The 26,853-nt window shown below is 49.0% G+C and overlaps 1 protein-coding gene across 1 annotated transcript in view; it reads right to left on the reverse strand.

Annotated features, from left to right (window-relative positions):
- Positions 1-26,853, reverse strand: part of LOC137425401 (fish-egg lectin-like) — a 54,673-nt gene that overhangs the window by 11,015 nt on the left and 16,805 nt on the right. Inside the window, exons 3-4 of the mRNA XM_068113803.2 lie at positions 25,156-25,310; positions 8,393-8,720 (exon numbers count right to left, since the gene is read on the reverse strand). Coding sequence (XP_067969904.2) covers positions 8,393-8,720; positions 25,156-25,310 — 483 coding nt within the window. The remainder of the gene's footprint in view (positions 1-8,392; positions 8,721-25,155; positions 25,311-26,853) is intronic.

Raw genomic sequence — 26,853 nt, forward strand, 5'->3', positions numbered from 1 at the left:
TCTCCATGTGGTTTACTTTACGAGGTTTCTCTTCATGTGGTTTACTTTACGAGGTGTCTCCATGTGGTTTACTTTACGAGGTTTCTCTTCATCTGGTTTACTTTACGAGGTGTCTCCATGTGGTTTACTTTACGAGGTTTCTCTTCATGTGGTTTACTTTACGAGGTGTCTCCATGTGGTTTACTTTACGAGATGTCTCTTCATGTAGTTTACTTTACGAGATGTCTCTTCATCTGGTTTACTTTATGAGATGTCTCTTCATCTGGTTTACTTTACGAGGCCATTCTTTCGGGTTGTTGCTCCACAAATCAGCTGGGAGCTGGAAGAGCAAGAATCAATCCGAAACACACATATTTCGATGAAACTTTACCACAGCCTTCATCACCCGTGATGTACCAACGTTTGTTCACGGCATTGAAAAAATCTGCCCCTTTGGGAATCTACGGGGGGGGGGGGGGAGGGGTTGCCCCCCAAAATAGGTATTTGCTTCTTCTCAGAAATTGCACATGCAATTCTGACGAAACTTGACCACAACAGGAAATTAGAGCCTTCTCCCTTGACATATCACGTGCCTGCAATACGGTGCGGTACTGTCATTACGTAATTGAAGCATATCATCAAAATCTGGATTCGGATATGAGGATTGGATGCAGTAGTCTAGCGACCCATGGGTCCCCCAAAGCTCGAGACCAGCAACATAATCTCCTTGCCCCAGCCGGTGACGTAACCAGCGGACAAACCGCGGCGCCGAGGTTATAATTGCTTGCACCTGTCGGTCACATGACCACCAAAGCGTGCCTCGCCTGAGAGGCGTGGCTTTGGTTCTGACGTATGCTTTTTGGCTTGGATTATATGTATGCGAACCCGATAAACGGGCTTTCAGAGTTCCCGAGTTGATTATACATTAAACATCTTCTCGGACGAGTTTGTGTCTTGTCCGTCACTTCGTCCGTCTCAAGCAGGAGCACTGCTCCTTCACTGGTGACCCCGAGTTTAGGACACGCGATGGACACGGCAGTGTCCCTCAAATTGCCCACTTTCTGGGAAGCACATGCCGCCGTCTGGTTCGCTCAGGCGGACTCCCAGTTCACCCTGCGTGGCATTACGGAGGACACCACTAAATACCATTACGTGGTCGCCGCGCTCGGCTCCGTGACCGCCGCCCGCTGCCTGAGCCTCCTCCAGAGCCCGCCCGCTGACGGCAAGTACGACGCCATCAAGGCACTTCTTCTGGGCGCTTTCGCCCTCTCCCCGGCTGAACGCGCACGACGCCTGCTCGACCTTCCTGAGCTCGGCGATACGCTCCCGTCCGAACGTATGGACTACATGCTCGCGTTGCTCGGCGAGCACCCCTCGGATTTCCTTTTCCGAGAGCTTTTTCTCCGCCAGCTCCCAGCCCAGGTACGGGTCGCCCTGGCAAGCACGACCATCGCGAACCCCCACGACCTCGCCAGGGAGGCCGACAAGATCTATTCGGCAAGCCAGCTCGTCGGAGCGGCGAGCCAGCTCGTCGGGGTGGCTGCCGGGAGCCCGCCCGCCGCCCAGTCGGCGCCCGCGGCGCAGTTTCCCGCCCACCCGCCCGACGCCCGCGACGCAGCTTCCTTCCCGGAGGCCGCCGGGCCGGCGCGACTGGCAGCGGCGACGCCGGGTCGCCCGGTCCCGATGCGTTGACCGGAGCCCCCGCCAGACCCGGCCTGGTGTTATTTCCACGCCAGGTTCGGGCGGCGGGCCCGATCATGTCGACCCCCGTGCACGTTCGGCAAGTCGGGAAACGGTCGGGCCGGCGCTCACTACCAGCCATGAGCGCCGGCCGTTCCGGAAGCCTGCTATTCATCGTGGACCAAGCATCGGGGCGGCGTTTTCTCTGCGACACCGGCGCTCAGCTGAGCGTCATTCCCGCTTCGGCAGAGGACAGGCGGGCCGCCATTTGCGGCCCCTCCTTAATCGCGGCCAATGGCTCCGCCATCCGCACCTTAGGCCCACGCACCGTCGCCCTCCGCTTCGGCAGCCAGCTTTTTCGCTGGGAGTTCGTGACGGCGGACGTCCCCATGGCTTTGCTCGGTGCCGATTTCCTTTGCGCCCATGGGCTGCTGGTCGACGTTAAACGCCGGCGTCTCGTCAACGCCGAAACTTTCAGCTCGCTGGCGTGCGCCTTGAGCCGTTCCGCACCCACCGAGCTTTCCTGCGTCCTCCCGTTGGCAGACGACTTCGCGCGTCTCCTCGCGGAGTTCCCGGCCCTCACGCGACCGACGTTTTCGGCCGTCGCGGTGCGTCAGGGCATCGAGCATCATATTCCCACTACGGGCCCGCCGGTGTACGCCCGAGCTCGCCGTCTCGACCCAGCCAAACTCGCCGTCGCCAAGGCCGAGTTCGCCGCGCTGGAGCACCTCGGCATCGTGCGGCGCTCCGACAGCGCCTGGGCCTCACCGCTGCACATCGTACCGAAGCCGGGGGGCGGATGGCGGCCATGCGGCGACTACCACCGCCTCAACGACGCCACTACCCCCGACAGGTACCCCGTCCCGCACATCCAGGATTTTTCCACCCGGTTGGCGGGGCGGACCATTTTTTCAAAAGTGGACCTGATTCGGGGGTACCACCAGGTGCCCGTCCGCCCGGCCGACATCCCGAAGACGGCCGTTATTACACCCTTCGGCCTCTTCGAATTCCTCCGGATGCCCTTCGGCCTCAAAAACGCGGCACAGGCGTCCAGTGCCTGATGGACGGCGTGCTGCGTGACTTGCCGTTCCTCTTTACCTACCTGGACGACATCCTCATCGCCAGCACGTCCAGAGCCGAGCACCTCCTCCACCTCCGGACGCTGTTCGGCCGCCTCAGTGAGCATGGCTTGATCGTCAACCCTGCCAAATGTCACTTTGGTGCGGCGACGATCGACCTTTTGGGCCACCGCATCACCCGGAACAGCGCCGTGCCGCTACCGGCCAAATTCGAGGCCATCGCCACTTTCCCGCGCCCCCGCTCCGTCAAGGCGCTGCAGGAGTTCCTCGGGATGGTGAACTTTTAACACCGCTTCGTGCCCCGAGCTGCGCAACTCATGCGGCCCTTGTACACCGCCCTCCGCGGCCAGCCGGCGAAGCACGACATCGTCTGGTCCACGGACATGGACGCTGCTTTCACCGGCGCGAAACGGGCCCTCGCCAACGCCACGCTGCTGGCCCACCCGGTACCCAATGCTCCCATCGCCCTCACCACGGACGCCTCCGACTACGCTGTGGGCGCGGTTCATGAACAATGGGTAAACGGGGCCTGGCAGCCGCTCGCGTTCTTCAGCCGGCAACTCCTGCCCAACAAGTTGAAGTACAGCACTTTCGACCGCGAGCTCCTCGGGCTGTACCTGGCCGTCTGGCATTTTCGCCACCTCCTGGAGGGCCGCCCGTTCACGGCCTTTGTCGACCACAAGCCATTGATTTTCGCCATGGCCAAGGTCACGGAGCCTTGGTCGGCCCGCCAGCAGCGCCACCTCTCCGCCGTGTCGGAATACACCACGGACATCCGGCACGTCGCCGGAAAGGACAACGCCGTGGCCGACTGCCTTTCTCGAGCCGGCGCCAACGCCGTCCACCTCGGCATCGATTTCGCCCTGATGGCGACGGACCAGGCCACCGACGGAACGGTGCAGGCGCTCCGGGTGGCGGACACGGGCCTCCGCTTGGCTGACGTCCCCTTCGCGGACACGGTCCTGCTTTGTGACGTCTCCCAAGGCCGACCTCGCCCCGTTGTGCCGGTCACCTGGTGGCGTCGCATTTTTGCTTTGCTCCACGGCCTCTCTCACCCGGGCCGGAAGGCGTCCCAGAGGCTGGTGTTGGCACGTTTCGTCTGGCACGGGTTGCGACAGGATGTCCGCGACTGGGCCAACGCCTGCACACCCTGCCAGCGGGCCAAGGTCCACCGTCACACCCAGGCTCCGCTGGCTCCTTTCACCGTACCCGAGCGACGTTTCGACCACATCCACGTGGACCTTGTGGGACCCCTTCCCCCATCGCAGGGGTTCACCCACCTGCTTACCATGGTGGACAGGACCACCAGGTGGCCGGAGGCCGTGCCCCTCGCCTCCACCACCACCGCCGACGTGGCCCAGGCGTTCATCGCCACCTGGGTCGTGCGTTTCGGTGCACCGGCGGACATCTTGTCGGACCACGGCCCACAGTTCACGTCCGAACTGTGGGGCGCGGTTGCCCGCACGTTGGGCGTTACCCTGCACCGCACGACGGCCTACCACCCCCAGGCCAACGGGTTGTGCGAGCGGTTCCACCACTCCATGAAGGCCGCACTCATGGCCGGCCTCCAGGACGACGGCTGGGCCGACCGGCTCCCGTGGGTCCTTTTGGGCCTCCGCACGGCTCCAAAGGAGGACCTCCAGGCATCCACCGCCGAGCTGGTGTACGGCCAGGCCCTCCGCGTCCCGGGCGAGTTCGTGCCCGACGCCACCAGCCCCTGGTCCGCTGCGTGCCAGCGCACGGACTTCCAGGAGGCCGCCCAATGTTTCGCCCCGGTGCCCACGTCCCGCCACGGCGACCCCCAATCCTACGTCCCCCCAGCACTCCGCACGGTGGAGTACATCTTTGTGCGCCACGACGCGCACCGGGGGCCGCTCTGGCCACCATACGACGGACCCTTCCGGGTCCTACGACGGGGCAACAAGTCCGTCGTCGTCAGCATCGGCGGCCGGGCGGACCGGATTTCGGTGGACCGCCTCAAGCCGGCCCACATGGACGTCGGCCAGCCGCCACGGCTGGCTCTCCCACCGCGGCACGGCCGCCCCCCGTCCACTGCACCCCCCGCCCGGCCACCCGCCACCACACCGGACCCCCCCCCCCCCCCCCCCCCGCGACCAGCCAGGGGTCGTTTCGGTCGGGTCATCCGGACCCCCCTCAGGTTGACCTTCCTGGACCAAGTCGATTCTGGGGGGGCGTGTGTAGCGACCCATGGTTCCCCCAAAGCTCGAGACCAGCAACATAATCTCCTTGCCCCAGCCGGTGACGTAACTGGCGGACAAACCGCGGCGCCGAGGCTATAATTGCTTGCACCTGTCGGTCACATGACCACCAAAGCGTGCCTCGCCTGAAAGGCGTGGCTTTGATTCTGACGTATGCTTTTTGGCTTGGATTATATGTATGCGAACCCGAGAAACGGGCTTTCAGAGTTCCCGAGTTGATTATACATTAAACATCTTCTCGGACGAGTTTGTGTCTTGTCCGTCACTTCGTCCGTCTCAAGCAGGAGCACTGCTCCTTCAGTAGACTAAATAAATGTCCAAATTTGGAGTGAAATCTGACAAAATGTACCATTCCTAGCGATTTTTATATAAAAGTATATATATGCATTAATTTAAGCGAGGCTGTCATTCTCATTCTGGGGTTAGTTGTTTTTTTTATTCAACTTAATAATAATTTTAAACTTAATTCATACTTTCATGGGAAAGGGTGTCACTCCACTGTACCTGCTATCTGTTTTTAAAATTCATCCGCCATTTCAACCAGAAGCAATCGGCAAGGTATCGCTTGCCAAGCCGGCCGTTCCTTATCACCCATTTCGTTGGAGTGCTTCCTGAAGTGCTTAAGCTGCTTCACGAGGGCTCTTATTAGTCCCCTGCCGGTGTACACCGGAGGGGACTATAGGTTTGCACTCCGTCCCTCCATCTGTTAGCCTGTCCGTCTGTCAGTCCGTCACGCAAAGAACAGTTTTCCGGACTTTTGTTTTTCTAAACTCTTAATGCTAATGATTTCAAACTTGGTACGTGGTTTCCTCATGATAAGTTACAGATCAAGTTCGAACTTCACGACGTTTCGATCATTTTTGACAAAGTTATGGCACTTTGAACTTTGGTAATTTCTCCAACAGTTTTCCGGACGACAGACTGCTGGTAGGGGACATGTATTGCAGCGCAATACTCAGAATGCTTGTTAGTCCCCTACCTGTGTACACCAGAGGGGACTCTAGGTTTGCACTCCGTCCTTCCGTCTGTCAGTCTGTCAGTCCGTCACGCAAAGAACAGCTTTCCGAACTTTTTTTTTCTAAACTCTTCATGCTAACGATTTCAAACTTGGCACATGGTTTCCTCATGGTAAGTTACAGATCAAGTTTGAACTTCATGACGTTTCGATCATTTTTGACAAAGTTATGGCACTTTGAACTTTGGTAATTTCCCCCAACAGTTTTCCGGACTATAATTTGGAGTTGCGGTCAGTTAAAGCTGTTAATATTCCTTGTTTTAACTCCAATTTACATTCTGTTTCCACTTTTAGTGAGAAGTAGGGGTCTGTGCAACCATTCATGAACTTCATTTGTTGCAAATCGGATAATTTTTAGCCGGGTTACCTCAGACCGTGAGTTGGTAATTATATAATTCACACAGTGCAATATGTGCAGGCTGCTCCACGGAGCGACCTTGCGGCCTTATTTTAACTCCAATTTACATTCTGTTTCCACTTTTAGTGAGAAGCAGGGGTCTGTGCAACCATTCATGAACTTTATTTGGTGCAAATCGGATAATTTTTGGCCGAGTTACCTCAGACCGTGAGTTGGTAATTATATAATTCACACAGTGCAATACGTGCACGCTGCTCCACGGAGCGACCTTGTGGGCTTATTTTAACTCCAATTTACATTCTATTTCCACTTTTAGTGAGAGGTAGGGGTCTGTGCAACCACTCGTGAACTTTATTTGGTGCAAATCGGATAATTTTTAGCCGAGTTACCTCAGACCGTGAGTTGGTAATTATATAATGCACACAGTGCAATACGTGCACGCTGCTCCACGGAGCGACCTTGGGGGCTTATTTTAACTCCAATTTACATTCTGTTTCCACTTTTAGTGAGAGGTATGGGTCTGTGCAACCATTCATGAACTTTATTTGGTGCAAATCGGATAATTTTTAGCCGAGTTACCTCAGACCGTGAGTTGGTAATTATATAATTCACACAGTGCAATACGTGCAGGCTGCTCCACAGAGCGACCTTGGGGGCTTATTTTAACTCCAATTTACATTCTGTTTCCACTATTAGTGAGAAGTAGGGGTCTGTGCAACCATTCATGAACTTTATTTGGTGCAAATCGGATAATTTTTAGCCGAGTTCCCTCAGACCGTGACTTGGTAATTATATAATTCACACAGTGCAATACGTGCAGGCTGCTCCACAGAGCGACCTTGCGGGCTTATCAACGAGGCGAGGCATGACACACGTGTCTCAGCATACCTCAGATCAAGTTTGAAAACCAGCATCAACCGTGCATAAATTTGCATATTCGATCATTTTTGACAAAGTTATGGCACTTTGAACTTTGGTAGGGGACATGTATTGCAGCGCAATACTCAGAATGCTTGTTTAATTAGTCACAAGGCTGGGGAAGTTGGGTGTGTTATAACTCCCTTTTTGAATATGATTAACCACCACTTGGTGAACGCTATTCAGGCTGCTTTTGCAAGCAATGGTGTTACAGAAGACAGAGTTCCTTTTTTGTTTTTATGTACCCATGTTGTTATTGACTGACATTTTTGTGCAATACACTAACCCTCCCTCCCCTTCCCTTCCCTTCCATCCTCCCCCATCCCTCTCTCTCCTCCGACTCCCCTTCCCTTCTCTTCCCCCTCAATACTCTCCTCCCCCTCCTCTCTTCATATTACCATCAGGAAGCGACTCATTGTTACCCGGCAACGTCGGTTACTTTTGCGAGTATACACACATATACACACAAAAATGGCAAAATAAGGTTAAAATTTGTTTCCTGTCTTCTGAATTATTTGAGAAGGAAAAATTCCCAACATGTTTTTTTCAGAAATGTGGATAGAAATTACCATTCAAAAACAAAATTACAATTCAATGCACACTGTATTGTATCAGGTCCTGGGCTATGCAAAAAGGCCTGGACTACTCATCACATTGTGTCGCAATCTTTATCTGGCACGTATGATATACGTTCGGTTCGGCCAACCGATGGATTTCATTGCTCGGGGTTTCTGCGCATGTGCCGAGAAGTCTGTCGCGGATTACATCATTTCAAAAGTCACGTATTGCTCACGAATGATTCATAAATCTGGTTCTGTTTTCATAAATCCTTAACATCTGATTCATGTGTTGTCATATCTAGCTGCTGACCTGTTTGTCTATGTCTTTATTTATAACACGTTATACCCTGGAGGAGGGCCTCTTAATTGTTTTATTTTGTGTTCAAAACCTAGGCTTATGGAAGAGTGAGGTTGCAGGACATTAATGCAATACATTGTCAGTGGGACACAACAGCAATGGAATAAACAGAGACATGAGTGAGAAGAAGATGATGAAAGAGTAACCTGCCCAGTAAGAGGATTGAGTTAAGGAAGGAGGTGAAGTGCAGGAATTGAAACTGAACTTTTATCAAATGGATACCAACCTTCGATGAAGCTTCCAATTTGAGTCGATTGCATAAACAACGCCATTGTCGCTCACGTCCAGTGTCACAAAGTTTCCATAGATTTTGATGAAGGACAATTGGACGGCACATGTACTTGGTGTTATTAGGTATCTGAGGTTTCCATTTGAATCGATGCCCCAGCAGTCGTGCAGGCCACAAGCCATCACAGACATTGTAATGAACGATGATTTCCAGGAACTGTACGTTGGATCATTTTTATCCAGCAGACTGCAGAAAATGTTCCCGAGGAGCTCCCCAATGGAGTATAACATATTGGTATGTTTGGCCGTTATTTGAATTGTGCTTTCTGAGGGAAAAGATAATGGTAAAGTTTACAAAACAATGGCACTGCATTCTTCTTACAAGGAATGCTGATTTGATCACAAAAAGTATTTTGTTTGAATTTAGCACCAACCATTTATTCCAGCAAATCGTAAAATGTGTGGAAAAGTCAACGATTTTCTCGTGACAACTGAGTGACATAAGGGATATTCTATTCTTATTACGTAAGACAGGGTGTGCCCAAAAAAAACAACTCTTAAATAACTAGAGCGGCACTCAGTAGAGAGCATACCTCCACCTGGTTGGCTATATCACTCAATGGTGAAGAATCACTCAAAAAAATTCTACTAGCTGGATCCGGATCAGATCTTCACCAAAATTGAATCGATCCTTCCTTGTCACACACCCAACCGATCCAAAAGGTTTCGTCTAAATCCATCGACAACTTTTTGAGAAATCCTGCTATGTATCGTTTTTGGCCTTATCTCCCAAAGGTGAAGATTCATTAAATAAATTATAGTGGCCGGATCCGAATCCAGATCTTGACCAACATCGAATCATTTCGGCCTTGTCCCATACGCTACATCTCTGCCAAATTTGGTCCGAATCCGTCCACAACTTTTTGAGATTTTTTGTTCACAAACGGACAGACGAACGGACAAACAGACAGACAGGGGTGAAAACATAACCTCCACCCACGTTTGGTGGCAGAAGTAAAAAAAAAAATCCACAATACGTACATTCATTTTAATTCTGAATTACTAGTCAGGTTCACTATGTCAATAAATTATATTTCGTTCAAAATCATGGTAGATTAGCAAACCTATACATTTTTGGAAAGGTTATAGCATAAGGAAACTAAAAATCAATGTTTACATTTGGAGAGATACCTGTATGGCGGCCATTTTGGATTTTCAAAATGGCCACTGTAAAATACATATTTTGTTCTATTTCTGCCTCTAATTACCCTAAAAACTTTTTAAAATATACTAAACCTATATTTTCAGGGACAAGGAATCCAATGAAAGTATCAAATTAGTGCTATGGGGAATGGTAAGACACGAATCAAAGGTTTTGAATTGCAAAATACTGTCTATATTCGCGATAAGTTGCATAATCAAATACATGTTATCATTTTGTACAGGCAGTTAATAACATCAAAATGTGTCACAATAATTCATATCACCAAACATACACAGGCAGTCAGCAAAATCATATATACACATGCAGTCAGTATAACTTCACATCTACACAGGCAGTCAATGACAAAATATAAACAGGCAGTCAATGGCATCAAACATACACGATTACAGAATATGCCATTTAGAGTTCGTCATCACTGTCCTGTGTGTCGTATCCGACAATATAGTCCGCATCGTTTTCACAGTCCGTTCCACACAAGCAAAGGTCGGTCAAATTGATTGGCAAATCGATTGGTCGAATGGTCGAATTGGTCGAATGGTCGATCGAAGCGATTGGTCGAATGGTCGAATTGGTCGAATGGTCGATCGAAGCGATTGGTCGAATGGTCGATCGAAGCGATTGGTCGAATGGTCGAATTGAATTGGTCGATTGGTCGAATTGGTCGAATCGAATTGGTCGGAATTGGCAAATGTAAACATTGATTTTCAGATTTTCCATGTAATAATGTTTCCAAAAATGTATAGGTTTGCTAATCTACCATGATTTTGAACGAAAAAACAGAGTGAACCTGACTATACATAAAGCTTCAGGAATATATGCTGCCTTTTGTGTTACGCATGTGTTATAAATATGAGAATCGTAACTTGCAAGACTTTACTTTGGCACTCGGTCGATCACATGCTCCAAATGCCCACCTCTGCGCTAAATAGCGATGGGCGAAGTTGTTGATTACACGCTGGCATTTGGCAGGTGGGGTGGACCTAACTTACACTATGATTGCTTGGTTCAGCTCAAAGATGTTTCTCGGGTTATCCTTGTACACAATGTCTTTGTGATATCCCCAAAAAAATTTTTAAAAACATCTAGTGGGCTCAGATCAGGGGCATGTGGAGACCACTCGATGCTGAAACGTTGGCCAATCATACTCTCACCGAAGTGGCTTGTCATCCACTCCTGGGCTCATTGCAGTGTGAGGGGTTGCCACCTTGGAGGAATCCCGACATCCGTGAGGTAAGTTTAACTCACAGAACTGAGGGAAGATCTACTGTAATCTATATACCCCACAAGGGTTGGAGGTGTGCTTATTCACCAAGCAGCTAGCTAGCGCTTGCCAAGCCAGCCGTTCCTTAACGGTTATGAATGGAATGTTTGCTCGAATGCTTAAACCACTTGGCGATCTCTCCACAAGAAACTTGGTCAATGAACACAAACCCAATGTTCTTGAGAATATATATACCCCAAATAGGAATGACCCTTCCTGCCGCTCCCGTAGTGAGCAGGTGTACTTGTAAATTTAAATGTCCGTCAGTGGAGTCAGCCGTCGTAATGACATCATAGACTTAATGACGTAGCGTGACGGCCGGACACAAAACTGCCGCTACTTTAATATATAGAAGACTAGCAGAAGTACCCGGCATTGCCGGGCGGGGGAGGGAAGGGGAGGGGAACGGGGGGGGGGGGGAGAAGAGTGGGAGGGGGAGGGGGAGAGGGGAGAAGAGGGGGGGATGGGGAGGGTGAGGGATGGGAGGGGGTGGGAGGGGGGAGAGGAGGGAGGGGGGAGGGGGGAGAGGAGGGAGGGGGGAGGGGGGAAGGGGGGGAAGGGAGGAGGGGGAAAATGGAGGGGGAGGGGAGAAGGGGAGGGGGGAAGGGGGAGGGGAGGAGGGAGGGGGGAGGGGAGGGGGAGGGGGGACCTGGCAGAAGTACCCGGCATTGCTGGGCGGGGGAGGGGAAGGGAGGGGAACGGGGGGGAGGGGAGAAGAGGGAGAGGGAGGGGGGAGGGGGAGGGGGGACCTGGTGAAGTACCCGGCATTGCTGGGCGGGGGAGGGGAGGGGTGGGAACGGGGGGGGAGGGGAGAAGAGGGGGGAGGGGAGAAGGGTGGGGGAGTGGAGGGGGAAAAGGGAGGGGGAGGGGGTAGGGTGGAGGGGGAAGGGAGGGGGGAGGGGAAGGGGGAGGGGGAAAGGGAGGGGGAGGGGGGAGGGGAAAGGGAGGGGGAGGGGGGAGGGGGAAAAGGGAGGGGGAGGGGGAGGGAAAAGGGAGGGGGAGGGGAGAGGGGGAGGGGGTAGGGTGGAGGGGGAAGGGGAGGGGTAGGGTGGAGGGGGTAGGGTGGAAGGGAAGGGAAGGGGGGATGGAGGGGGGAGGGGGAAGGGGGAGGGAAGGGGATGGCCAGTCAACAATGACGTTGCAGTTCTCATGGTCGGAGAGCAGCACAACAATCGGACATAGTCCTGCATATTCGCAACAGCACGAAGTCGATTTTGGAGACTCACCGATCCTGTGACGTCCTCCAGTACCGGCGTTGCCGGGCGGGGGAAGGGAGACCCGTACATTCCCAACCCGTACATTCGCCCTCTCGACTCAAGCTCACTCGGACAAAAGCCTCGCACAAATTACACCGTGAAGGCCCAATGGTCATGTCTATGCCACAAATCACGGGTGCACTGAATTGAAAATATATAGAACGCTCATACTCCGTGAAAAGTGAAGCCGCCGTGTCGCCATCTTGGTCAGCACAACTCGACCAACTCGCTTCGCGGATCTCGTTTTGTGCGGCAATAAACTGCTCCAATCGGTTACGGAAGGGTTGTGGAAAGACGTTTCACAGCTGTTTCAAAGACATTTAATTCATATCGCACAAAATCGATACAAAACACGATCGCATAAAAGGTGAAAAAACGTGTGACGTGTGACGGGGTGGAACATCACGTGATCGCTCTGAGCGAATCAGTCTGGCGGCGGGAATGGAACATCACGTGATCGCTCTGAGCGAATCAGCGAGCTGCTCTGGAACTGGCTGAGATTAGCGGGTACTTCGCTGAAATGCACTGAGGTAAATATGAATAAAAAATATGGATCGTCAAATATTTTGAGTTCGGCCATGTTCGTCCCAGGCTCAATGGCCATGTCTATGCCAAATATCAAGCACGTAAGCCTCTCCGTTTAGGAGTCTATCGGTAACATTACACACACACACACACACACACACACACACACACACACACACACACACACACACACACACACACACACACAAACTGTGTTATATATAGATATAGATGATATATATTTAACATCTAGTAACATTGCAGTCACTACGAAGGGATTAGTGTTACCATTATATTTACTGTAATATTAACGTTACATTATCGTTATTATGAAAATGATATTACCATTAAAAACCGAGGCTAATTCCTTACTTCCGTGTTATTGGTACCGTACACCGCTTATCATTGATTCATGAACCATACACCGCTTCAATCCATGCACTTTGCAATAACGACAAAGGGATTGCTGTTACGATTATATTTACGATATTATTAGAATTAACGCTATTTTTATTATTATGAAAACAACACTACTGCATTAAAAAAACCTGGGCTAATTTGTCCGAAGCGGCCTGAAGGTGAGGCATGAAGGCATGAAGCCTAAGGCCTATATATATGTACTGTGTCGTTGGAAGATCCGTAACACGTATGCGTTTAGATATTTGATGGTCATTTTAACAATCGGTTTGTTTGTGTTTCACACTGAATGAAAAACGTAAAGATAGAGCATGGCGATTGTGATATATGACAGGTTCGACGATATGTTCGGCCTGAACAACATTGGAATCAAAATGCCGGAGTGTGGAGTCAGCCGCCGTACTGCCGTAATGACATCAGACGTAATCACATAACCCTGTCATGTGACCAGATCCTCATCTCTGATTGGTATACGTTTGAGGGGACATGCAAGCATACATACATACATACATACATACATACGTACATACATACATACATACATACATACACACACACATACGGATGGACGCACACTGTTCTAGACTGCTTTGCCCTATGGGCTACACCATAAAAAGAAAAGAAAAGCAAAGCCAATCCACATTTGTTTTGTATTCAGACTTCTTTTACCTATGCTAAACATTACGAAAACGGCTAAAACAATAGAAAACATTGATGGCGATCTTGACCTTTTGACCTCAAAAGGAATGCGCTTCAGTGACCAAATATGCAAACCCTGCTCAAATTTCAAATCGATTGAATGAAAATTGATGATTTAAACCTTGACTTTTGACCTTTTGACCTAAAAAAAAAAACCCGATCAGCTTCTAGCTTTTGATTGGTGAACCAATTCAGTGACCCAATATGCAAATTGTTAAAATTTCCATTCAATTGCATGTAAATTGACGATTTTATGTGATGCTGACCTTTGACCTTTTGATCAAATTATTCATGTCTTCTTCATATTCTCATAATACAGTTTTATGGAAAATTTGATGACGAAGCTCAAATGGTAAATTGAAATATATCATTTGGATAAAAATTGATGATTTTAGGTGACGCTGTCCTTTGACTTTTTGACAAAATTATTAATTTGTCTTCTCCATATTCTCATAACATGGCTTTGTCGAAAATTTGATGACAATTTCTCAACTGGTTAAAAAAAGTCACGGCCCAGACGTGCGAAGGGAGGAGGCAAGACTTGCCGGTTGTGCCGCCTCCCTGTCGCCTGGGATGGAGAGGACCAGGAGGTGTGTCAAATACATCCGTTTTGAAGACAGTGAACATTGACCTGAGGATGGCAGTTTTATATGACGAGATGGTGGGCGGTGTTGTGCCGTTCGATGTGCGTTTGGGTGATCTGAGTCTGGAGCTTGGTGGGACTTGTGTGCCCTGTGCTACCGGGTGGGAAGGCCAGGGTTTTGACGGACCTCCTCTTGTAGAGCTCCATCCATTGAGGATGTGTGAGAGCGAGGTGAGATTGAGGATTCGTGCCGTGTGCGGTGGTTTCGGAGTGCACGGTGGCTTTGGTAGGGCGGAGGGCCGTGCACGCGGCTCCCGAGGTTGCGTGAATCGTTTGGGACATGGCCTGGCTTGGCGGCTTGCTGGGTTTCTCTGACCTCGTCATGCTGGTGGGAGCAAGGGCCTGGGATTTGACGACTCCCTTTATGCCATGCAATGCCTGCAGGGAACCGAACCCCGTGAGATCCAGTAACGTGCCGAATACTACGGCTTCGTGGGTTGTTTTGGTAGGGGCAGGAGGAGGTGCCCATGGCCAGATGTGTTTTGCCAAATCTAACCCTTCGAGGAGAACACGTATGCCCACACAGGGAGGGCCGCCTGAGATTTTGTGGACCCGAGTGGAAAGAGGGCCTGAGATTTGGCAGACCTGAGTGGAACACGGCCTGAGATTTGGTGGATCTGATTGAGAGGGAAGCATGAGATTTGGCGGACCCGAGTGGGAGGGGGGCCTGATAAAGATGAGGATCGGTGACGGTGACAATTGCATGCGCACACACACACAGACACACACACACACACACACACACACACACACACGAGTCATGGTTTGCATATGCACATGCACAATAATGGTTTGCACACATGTTTGGCTTTGGCTTTGCTGTTGGTTTTGCTTTTGCACGTTTTGTTTTGTTTTTCGTGACATCATATGCTGTGTATTGTTACACCACATTATTTTTATGCATTACTAGCCGAAAGCACCCGGCGTTGCCCGGGTTATTTTTGAATGAATTTACTTCTATAATTCAGATTTTACTCGCGGCCGTAGAAGATTGACTACTATAATTCAGCTCAGCTTTTAATTGCGAAATGGGCCCAGCCTGGCCTCACCACCTAGCCGATAACCTTCCCGGGGCCCGTCCCGACATTTTTTGTTTTAGAGGTTTCCTCCTATCTTTCACCGTTCAGGAGATTAGCGCGTGCAGACAAACAAACAAACAAACAAAAACTTTCTTTTACATATACAGATATACACGTATACATAGTGTGCACATGTTGTATTGTCACACGTTACATGTGTCTACACATGTTGTGCAGGGATATGTTGTGTACACGCGTCTTGTGCGTGACATATTGCACATATTTTGTGCGTACATCCACACACACATGCACACACATGTACATACGCACACATGTGTACATACACGTACGTGTGCATGCGGACATACACACACACGTGCGCACACCCCGGTAGATCAACTTTTCATCTCCTGAGACTCACCCACGTGTGGGTATAGCAAGCAAAAACAACTTACACACACACACACACACACACACACACACACACACACACACACACACACACACACACACACACACACACACACACACACACACACACACACACACACACACACGCGCGCGCGAGCGCGCGCGCATTAGGCCGAGTAGCCTGTGAAATGCCACCCATATCTCCAACATCCAATTGAATTGATGCATTTGCAAAGAATCGCAGTGCCGCGGACAATTGTTGGAGGGGATTCAGCTCATTGCTCCTCATTGTAAGTTGCTGCAGGTCATCTTAAAACATTAGATTCAGCAGCCAACGGAATGATTCCTTCGAGAGTCTGTAACTCCGGACAAATTTGATATTGTCAAACTTCTCCAGAGAATTGCATCTATCCTCTAACATACCCGAAGCATGTCGGCGAACTGCCCTATTGCTCTCCTCTTCTGCCTCCTCTTGATCTAATTCAAGATGGAGGTCATGTCTTTTCGAAGCTGTTCCATGCGCTCACGCTTTCGAAGCTAAGTAATCTTTCACAATTGTGTTTTTGTCGAGACTGTATCTATCTTTCGGTGTGTGTACCTATAGCGTATCTTTAGGAAAATTTTCGGTGCTAATTTTTCGTACATGTATACACAATCGTCGGTTAATGCGTATCGAGTATTCTGAGGCCTAGTACTCGTAGGCTTAGGCTACCGTACCGTCTCCGACCTTGTGGTTTTGTTTTTCTCTCAGCGGTTCGTCGAATGCGCTGCAATTATTTTCGTTCTCTGTTTCGTCCCAGTCGTTCACCTCATACCTCCTTGTTTAATATCTCTACTCAAAAAAAAACAAACCCAAAAAAATATTTCCTTCTCAGGTCTTATTCGTTTATTTGTTGTTCTTATTTGTTCGTTCGTTCTTCGTTCACTTTGTTCGCGATCACGCGATCACGTGGTTAGAAATGTATAATCTCTCCCCTGAACAACTATTTTCTCTCATATATTATAACACCTTTTTCTTCTTCTCCTACAAAAGGATGCTTTCGTCTTGCTCACCAAATCTATTCATTCCAAAAAAAACAAAAAAAAACATCTCTTACAGTTCCTCTTTTCTACATTCCCTAAACTCTCCAGAACTCCACCCCTCCTTCAGCGTCCTCAAACGTATTTTTGACTCGAAGGTCTCAAACTCATTTTGCAAAAAATGTTCCTTTCCCATGAATCGTACACTTTTCAAAATCCAATCTCACCCCTCCCCTCCAAATATTCCCCATCCCCCCTTCCCTCCAAAACTTCCCCATCCCCCCTCCCCTCCAAAACTTCCCCATCATCCCTCCCCTCCAAATCCTCCACATCACCCATCCCTTTCAAATCTCCCCCCTTGCCCCTTCCCTCCCCTCCCTCCTAAACTCCCCCCACACCCCTCCCCTCTGAGACTCTCCCTCGCTCCTCCCCTCCTAGACTCCCCTCTCACCCCTCCTCCTTAAAGCATCCTCCCTGCTTCTTCCCCCTTCCAACTTTCACCTTCATCTCCCCCAACCTTCTGCCTCGCTCTTCCCCCTCCTCAAAAAACACCTCACTGTGCCTCACCCAATCTCCATCAAACCTTTTGTCCACCACATTCTTCCCTTTCTCCAAGCTATTCTGAAATCTCTGACACACCTTCAACAGCTCTCCCTACCTCTTCCACCTCTTCCACATCTTACCCTACCCCTCCTCCCCCCTGTTCTGTATCTGATGCTCCCCCTTCCTCTTCATTAACGGTATGGACCTCAAACATCCGGGGCCTTCGCTCAAACTTGACTGATCTCTCCATACAGGTTGCTTCTGACAAAACAGATGTGATCTGCTTAACAGAAACTTTCCTCCTTCATGATGTCTCTGATTCCTTGGTATCTCTCCCAGGTTACTCCCTCCTCCGGTATGATAGACCTGAGCCTCGTCCTGGAGGTGGGGTTGCTATCTTTATAAAAAACTCTTCCTCACTCGCCCTCCACTGCCCTCTCTCCACCTCACCCCCAGGAATACCTTTGGCTACGGCTTCCCCTTTGCTCCCACCTTTTGTTCATATGTGTGTTGTACCATCCACCAAACAGTGATGACTCCATCTACATCTCGCTGTCTGATAATATGGACCAACTTCTAGCTACCCATCCCAACTCTCTCTTCCTCATATGTGGTGATTTCAATTGTCACCATGCCAGTTGGCTGGGTGTGGGTACCGCTCTCACCAGCCATGGCTCTTCAGCAAAGGACTTCTGCGACTCACTGGGACTGACACAATCTGTCAATTTCCCGACCCGGATCTCAGTCAACGGAGCATCTTCTCTTCTGGACTTGGTTATGACTAACTTCCCTCCAATCGGCTCATCTGATCATGTGCTTGTCAAAGTGGACATCTCTCTGACCATTCTCAGAGAGCCTCCTCATTGTCGACGAGTCTGGCATTTCACTCAGGCCAACTGGCACGGTCTTCAAGCAGCCATCAATCATCTGGACTGGTCTCCCATCTCGACCGCCTCTGACATCAACTCATCCTGGGAATTCTTTCAAAGTAAATTGCTCTCTCTCATGCACAGATTTATCCCATCTCGTCTTCAGTTGTCATGCCCTTCCTCCCGTCCATGGTACACGGCATATTGTGGTGAGGCTGTTGCCCTGAAACAACTTGCTTTCGTCTCCTGGAAAGCAAATCCAACGGAAGGAAATCTCATTTCCTTTCACAAAGCCCGAAACAAGTGTGTGTCCACCCTCAGGAGAGCCAGGAAACAATATCTCACCGTTCTCAAGACCGAACTCTCTTATCTGTCTCCCTCTTCCAAATCCTGGTGGCGTCTGGTCATATCTATTTCTGGTGTTTGTTCCCCCTCCATCCCCTCCCTCACCTCAAATGGCTTAACGGCTGACTCCGCACGTGAAAAAGCTGAATGCCTCAACTCTGTGTTCGCCTCTAAATCTTGTGTCCCAAACCCATCCCTCTCTGTACCCACCGTACCCAGTCATACCCAGCTGCTCCTGGACTCTGTGTCCTTTCCTCCTGACAAGGTGGAAAAGTTTGTGTCAACCCTCGACTCTGATTCTGCAACTGGTCCTGACGGCATCAGCCCACGGGTCCTAAAATCATGTACTTCCGCTCTTTCACTCCCTCTTTCTGTTCTCTTCACCCTCTCTTTTGCTCAAGGTCATCTGCCATCTGCTTGGAAATCAGCCAACATCACCGTTTTGCACAAAAAGGTGCAAAAACAGATCCTAGCAACTACAGACCAATCAGCCTTCTCCCAATTATCAGCAAAGTCATGGAATCCATCATTGCTTCAGATATGAAATCTTTCCTCTTCTCCAATGGCTTGATCTCTGATCATCAATTTGGTTTCAGACCTGGTCACTCTACTCTGGACATGCTGCTTCTGCTTTCTCAACGATGGATGGAGGTCCTCAACACCAAACAGGAAATTAGAGCTGTCTCCCTTGACATTTCACGTGCCTTCGATATGGTCTGGCACCCTGCTCTGCTCACCAAACTCTCCTCCTTTGGTATCCATGGAAATCTCCACGCATGGCTGGCGGACTTCCTCTCTGGTCGTAGTCAACGTGTGGCCCTGAATGGGTTTCTCTCATCTCCTTTTCCTGTTCAGGCTGGAGTTCCCCAAGGTAGTGTTCTGGGGCCTGTGCTTTTTCTGGTCTTCATCAATGATCTCTCTGACTCTCTTGAAAACCCTCTCTATCTCTTTGCTGACGACTCTACTCTCTGTCGCTCCATTCCTCATCCCTCAGATCAGCAGTCTGCAGCCTCCTCACTCTCTGCAGACCTGGACAAAATCACAGACTGGGCAAACAAATGGAACATGTCTTTCAATCCTGATAAATCTCACACTCTAACGATGTCTCTCCGAAAAGACCGACTGGACAACCCTCCCATCCACTTTCTGAATAATCCTCTCCAAGAAGTTCTGTCACTCAAGCTTTTGGGTCTCACTATTTGCCATGATCTTTCCTGGGAAAACCACATTTCAAATCTGGCCTCCAAAGCCAGTCGCCGACTGGGCATCCTCCATCGTGCGAAGTCCTTCCTTGGCACACCTGAGCTCCTCACCACATACAAGGCTTTCATCCGCAGCTCTATGGAATACTGCTCTCCCCTCTGGTCTGGTGCTCCTGCCTCACACCTAGCTCGTCTTCACGCTGTTGAAACCAAAGCGTTCAGAATCATTGGAATCTCCCGCGATGAAGCTAACTCCAAGGGCGTTTCACTCACTCACCGCAGGCAGGTTGGTGGTCTTTCCGTCTTCTACCGACTCCTCTCTGGCCTTGCCCACCCAGCTCTCTCTGGGCTCTGTCCCCCAAATATTCCTACAGGTCGCACAAGATCTGCCTGCAACCCTCTGATGGTTAAACTGCCAAAATCAAGACTTTCTGCTCACCTTCACTCCTTCATTCCTCTTTTCTCCCGCCTCTGGAACAAACTCCCTCACTCTCTTCAATCCCATTCCACCCTCCAGGTCTTTAAAACAGCTGTTCACCACCATCTCTTATCCTCCCCCATCCAAAGCCTTGATCTTTTCTACCCCCGCTAATTTCGGTCCCCTTGTGTTTTATACCTCTCCCCCCCCCCCCCTTCCCACGCCTCCTCCCCCCAAGCCCTCTCCCTCCCACACTTCTCCCTGCTCTCAAATGTTGTGGTTGTGTGCTTCCCCTTCTCTCCCCAGCTTGTCTTCCGCTCCCTCTTTTTGTATATTTTGTTTGTCTGGTTGATTTGTTTGTGAAATAAATGTTAGCTCTTTCACGAGCCTCGATTCAGTATACAAAAAAATAATAATAATAATAATAATAATTCAAGCACTCCTAATGCAGCCATATTCACCATCCCATGTAACCTACCAATTATAATTGCAATGCAATGCAAAATTCAAGGTCTTAAATGCACTCTTAAACATGCCCTCGCCGACATGTAAAAGTTTATATGTTGTTTAAATGGTTAATTATGATTAAGTTTTGACCACGCATTAGATAAACACTCTTCGGCGATTGGAGACTAACATTCAACGGGTGATCATCGCACGATTAGCGATTCTACGCTCGTCTAAATATTAAACGCCTTTTGTAAATTCGGCCCGAAATATTTTACAATAACAGTGTTAATTCTGATAAATAGGTAACAGTAAGGGTGGGGTTATATGTGTAAAACGCAGTCATAATACTAGAAGGGCACTCGGTAGAGCGCATCCCTCCGCCAGGCTGAACAGTTTATGTTTTGTTTGAACAGTTTGTTTATGTCGGAGGTGTAATCCCACTGATAGGCCGGATCTGGACTCGGACCTGAACCTAAATCTAATCGGCTTGTTCTTGTCACCAAACCAACTCATCCCCCAAGTTTAGTCATATCTCGTCCATAACGTGAACTGATTAGACTAAGCATTGTCCCTGTCGAATTATGATGTCATAATTAAGGCACCAATGCCGTTATTGTTAACATCCCTTATCCCCCATACAATGTTCCTAACAATGAGCTATGTTTCAATTTTTTCCATGCAGCGGTTTTGGAGATATAGAGGTGCAACATTTTTCGGTTTTTCCAAGATGGCGCCTGTACCACATGACCTATGACGTCATGATTATCATTAAAATATTCGAAAGGAGGAGGCGCTCCTATGGTGATAATTTCGTGTCCATCAGACCAACAGTTGCTGAATTTTTTAAAATAATGATTGCATAAGTGTTGTACTTGTCGAATTATAACGTTATAACGAAGGCACCGATGACATCATCATTAACATATCTTATTCCCCATCGGGAGTATTTTAGTGGGGCTGCTTAACTGATGAATTGTGCCTTTTCCCTTAAAAGCATGAAACTTGGCACATGGCTAGAATACCCCAAAATAAAGATTTTTAGTCCAGGGGGCATCTCCAATTTCACCCCATATGGCGGCCATCTTGAAATTCAGGATGGCCGTCATACAAGACCTGTTTTGATGAATATCTCCATAATTAGAACAGATATCAAAATGGTTGAAGTGCCTATACCTACATTTTTAGGGTCTAGGAATCCAATGGCAACATAAAATATTCAATAGTATATGGCAGCCATCTTGAAATCCAAGATGGCCGCCATAACAGACCTGTTTTGATGAATATCTCCATAATTAGAACAGCTATCTAAATGGTTGCAGTGCCTACACCTACATTTTTAGGGTCTAGGAATCCAATGGTAACATAAAATATTAAGCAGTCATATGAAAATATTAATTTTGCATAGTATCATGCATACTGGGAATGCATATAAATACTCTTAACAGGTTGGCATTCTTCAGTGATTAAAAGTGTCTATGACATCGCAGACTGTAACTGTGCCATCTTGTGGTTTTCTAGTCTTTGCTACATTCTCCATCACATGCGCAGAGAGAAGTACAGGGAAGTGCAGCTTTCTTACACCGGCAACGACCAGTACATCCTTTTTTGCACCCACACTTAACAAGTTCATTGCAGATCTTTGCAGCCTCTGGAAGTGTTGTCCATATTGGTTTGAACTGGCCAGCAGACGTTTTTTGCCAACCCCATTCAGTGGGGCTTGGTAGATCAGGCTTAGCATGCAATGCTTGTCCCCAGCATAGTGCGCCTTGGTATACTGCCCGCTTTACGTGCTGCACAAGGGCATCATGTGTTGGTGGAATTGATTCCACAGGTCTGCCCTTCTTTGCAAACAGTTTCTTTCGTACAATGTTAATGTCAGTAGCAGTACTTGTGCGATCATACAACAGAATAACAAATCTCTCAATGACGTTCATGCAGGTTTCAGTTATCTCTGTGCTCTGGTGGCAAATTTCTGCTAGTACCTCTGTGAGCTCAGGGAATGATTCCCACACATTCCATGCAGTTACCTTTCCACGCCCATTAAACGCTGAAGAAGTGTCACACCCTGTTAGTGCATGAAACATGGGGAGGGCTTTAGATTTCTCAGGGCCAAGAGCTGTGGCTATATCAGGTGCAGAGATAAATCGCATGTTCTTGCCTGTCCCAAATTGTAACCATATCATCACTGAAAGCTTCTGGGATGCTGTAACTGCAAGCACGACAACATCTGTGTCCACAGTTTGTATGAGGACCTCACTATGCCCTCTCTGTGTTGCATCAGCAGCATGTAGGAACATCCGACCATCTGCCTCTTCCTGAGTGCACGGGGAGAGTGATTCTAGATCAATGCGTGGTGGAGCAGTAAGAACCTCTGTATCAAGTGTGACAACTAGCTCCTTGCGCTGGTCTTCAAATGATTTAATTGTTTCATTGGAAAGGAAGCTGAAGAGTTCACGCTTGTTTTCATCAACTCGAAGAAAGTTCTGCCACTGTCCAGGAATTGCAACTGAGGTATCTACTCGTCGGCGAACCCCCTTGCCACGCTTTTCACGGGTCATGCTCTTAAGGCTGTCGGGTAGGTAACGGTCCCACACCAGATCAAGTCGGGTTGCAGATTTGTACTGTGAGAAAACAAATGGGATGAAGACCTTTTCGGCATATTCGCCAAATGTTTTGACTGTGCCAACATCGGGCTTTAGCTTTTGAACAATTACTGCCCCGTCAAGTATGACACATGTCACCTCTGGCATCTGTGTGCTTGATGGTGAAAGTTCCTCTAAGCAGTCCAAAAGGTCGCTCTTTGTACCAGGTCGAAGCTTCCCATCCTTGGACAGAGATGGAGGGAAAGATTGATTTTCATGACGGAAAAATTCATCCAGGCTTCCCTCGCGGGTTTGACAGGCAATATAGAGGCGAGAAAACAGTTGAACATCACTCATCAATGAGGCTACCTTGTGTTTATCTGTCAGCTGGTCTGTTACTGATGAGCTGCCAAACAGAGGTAACTTTTTGCGCGGGACGACATCATTCAAAGGCTTTGAGCGTTCAATCAGCCTCTCTTGCACAAATGACTCCAGAGCCTCCTTTCCCACTTTCTGCACGTCTTTCACACTTTGTACGACTGATGCACTTGCTATATCCTTTGTGTCAAGGACCAAAAGGTCAGCGGTTTCTTCAAGAAATGGATTACCTAGCTCCTCGATAACTGATACAAGTGATCTGACATGTTTGTCAAAGGTCATCTGGGTGCTTTTATTCTGATCATGATGCAGTGATGGCGCTTTGCTTTCATGTTGCTCCTGTGCAGTCTCAAACTCATCAATCACCCTTGAGACCTCTGGACCTGCAACCATCCATCTTTGCAGAGCATGGGCATTGTCCAGCAGACCCACAGCTCCTCCATCTCCCTTGATACGTGCATTGTTCTGTTCATGTGCATGATCTGTAGCAATTGAAGAAAATTTGCGTTGGGTCTTTTGTACCGTGAACATGCCAGCTCGGAAATTATCCAGACCTTTAGGGTGTGTCTTGTGCAAGTCCATCATATCACGCAAATGGACTGTGACCCATCTTGCATAGTGCGTATGGTCAAGAGCAAAGAACCACGGAAGAAGCTCCCATAAAGCATCTAAGTACATTTCAAAGTCAGCCTCCCTCAATGAGCGCACAAAGGTCAGGATGCTGTTCTCCAATGCCATCGTGAGACTCCAGTATTGGAACTGTGGGTGTTCCAATATGTTGCCATTGGATTTTATGTTGCCATTGGATTCCTAGATCCAATGGCTAACTCCCGCTCTAGCAGGGAAAATGGCCTTTAAAATGCATGTTGTGTTGTGTTGTTGTATTGGATTCCTAGACCCTAAAAATGTAGGTATAGGCACTTCAACCATTTTGATATCTGTTCTAATTATGGAGATATTCATCAAAATAGGTCTTGTATGATGGCCATCTTGGATTTCAAGATGGCCGCCATATGGGGTGAAATTGGGGATGCCCCCTGGACTAAAAATCTTTCTTTTCGGGTATTCTAGCCATGTGCCAAGTTTCATGCTTTTAAGGGAAAAGGCACAATCGATCCGAATTTTTTAGCTAAGCCGCCCAGGTATTTGGCAATGAGCCAGGTCTCAATTTTTTCCATGTAGTGGTTTCAGAGATATAGAGGTGCGAATTTTTTCGAAGTTGGCGCCTGCACCACGTGACCTATGACGTCATAATAATCATTAAACTATTCCACAGGAGGAGGCCCTCTCATGGTGAAAATTTCATGTCAATCGGACCAACGGTTGCCGAGAAAATGATTTTTTAAAATGCAGACACGTACGGCGTACGGCGTACGGTACACGGCACACGTATGTACCTGAATGCTTAACCCCGCTTTTCGCTTCGCGAGCACAGGGTAACAAACAGAGAGGGGTGAAAACATAACCTCCATCCACCTTCGGTGGCGCAGGTAATTACCGTCCATTAAGAACCAGCTCCCGTGTAGATAGCGGTAAAGATGCCATGTGTTATGAATACCATACACAGTAGATCCATTCACACTGATTTGCTTCATAGTTCCCATCACGGGAATCCACCTGTAGTTACACCAGCGATACACCAAGTCCCCAGTCCTAGACGACAAAGGACATCACGTGATACATTTGCTGCAGCGTCACCATGCCATATGCTATGAATGTACAAATTTGTTTAACCATCAATAAGACAACAAGCAAACCATACTTCATCAATCTATGCTAGACATCTGCAAAAAGGTTAAACATAATCTAGATAAAAAGGTGAGACATTGAAATGATCAAAAAGATCTGTGATATTTTCGGCCATCTCTTTGAACATGCCAAGCAAGGCTCTGCTCATTCAGTGTGGTTACCTGCCCATGCAAACTAATCGAAGAGGTCAAGAGCAAAACTTTGGGGTAAAATGTGGAAATATATTTTAATTCCGAAATATATTGTCGTGCGACTCCGGTTAACACTAGAGACCGCGGATAGGCCTGAACGGATTTATTCGGAGGCAACACCCAATACGGATTCGGCTATAAAACGCGCGGGAGGAAGAAGGAAATTGGAAGGCTGCGGCAAAAGCTTACCTGGATCGTGCCGACGGCAGCTTCGATCCTGCAAGGAAATTAATTCAACCGAACAACCAAGATTTGAATGGGAAGGGAAAATAATGCAAGGGTTTATTTACAAGGAATCGCGGGACAGGGAAATACGTGCCGGGACTAAAATGGCCTAAATGGGGATCCCGCACACCAGGCTCAACAACAGACACAGGAATGGATTAAAGGAAAATAATTGTCTCGTCGTGTAAAATGTAATGTGGATTTGCCTTGTCTGTCCTGTTGTCTTGTCTTTGGCTGCCGTCCAACACGGCTCCGTTCGGCCCCGATGCACCCACGAGGTCCCTCGCTCCAGCACCACAGCACCGAGCACCGCTCCAAGCACAAGCACCGCTCCAAGCACCACGACGTAGATCTTCACACACGATCGATAAGCCAACTCTCAAGCCAACTCAACCAGGGCCAAGACTGCCACCCAACGCAACCAGGGCCAAGACTGCCAGCCAACGCAACCAGGGAGAGGACTCTCTCCACTCGAGATCGGACCGGGTCTGCCAGGGCCAGGAATCTGCAAGAGCACGAACCGCAAGAGCGCAAATGGCGTTCGGCGCTCCCTTAAATAACCTTCCCTCGGTGGTGACGTCAGCCCCGGCGCGCCGCCCAATCAGTGCCCTCCACCGACTCGCCGGCTGAAGGTCCTCCCCTACCGCGCTGCCCCTTCACTCGTTCCCTGTTCCGTGGTCATAGCGCGTGGCACTCGATGTGGCTAGGCCTGTTGGAGGTGTAATTGGCGGGAGCCATCATCGGCGGTGTCCTGGCCTGGTTTCCTTCCGAAGTCACTGTCAGGGAAGGGAATTATTTAATGTTGCGCTAGGGACCTAACTACATGTCTATGTTGGTCTGCATTTCCATAAGGGACAAAGGTTTAGATACCAGATGTGACACACAGGGGCTTTATCTTTTAATCCCTATGCTATTTAACACACGAACATCCTGGTATGTTCACAGGTATACTCTTACCCGACAAAACGCCTACACATGAAACTTATTACAGGGCAGATTCCTTAACGCGACAGATGAAGCACGTTACCTAT

Source organism: Myxine glutinosa, chromosome 4, assembly GCF_964187855.1.
Source record: "Myxine glutinosa chromosome 4, kmMyxGlut1.1, whole genome shotgun sequence".
NCBI lineage: Eukaryota > Metazoa > Chordata > Myxini > Myxiniformes > Myxinidae > Myxine > Myxine glutinosa.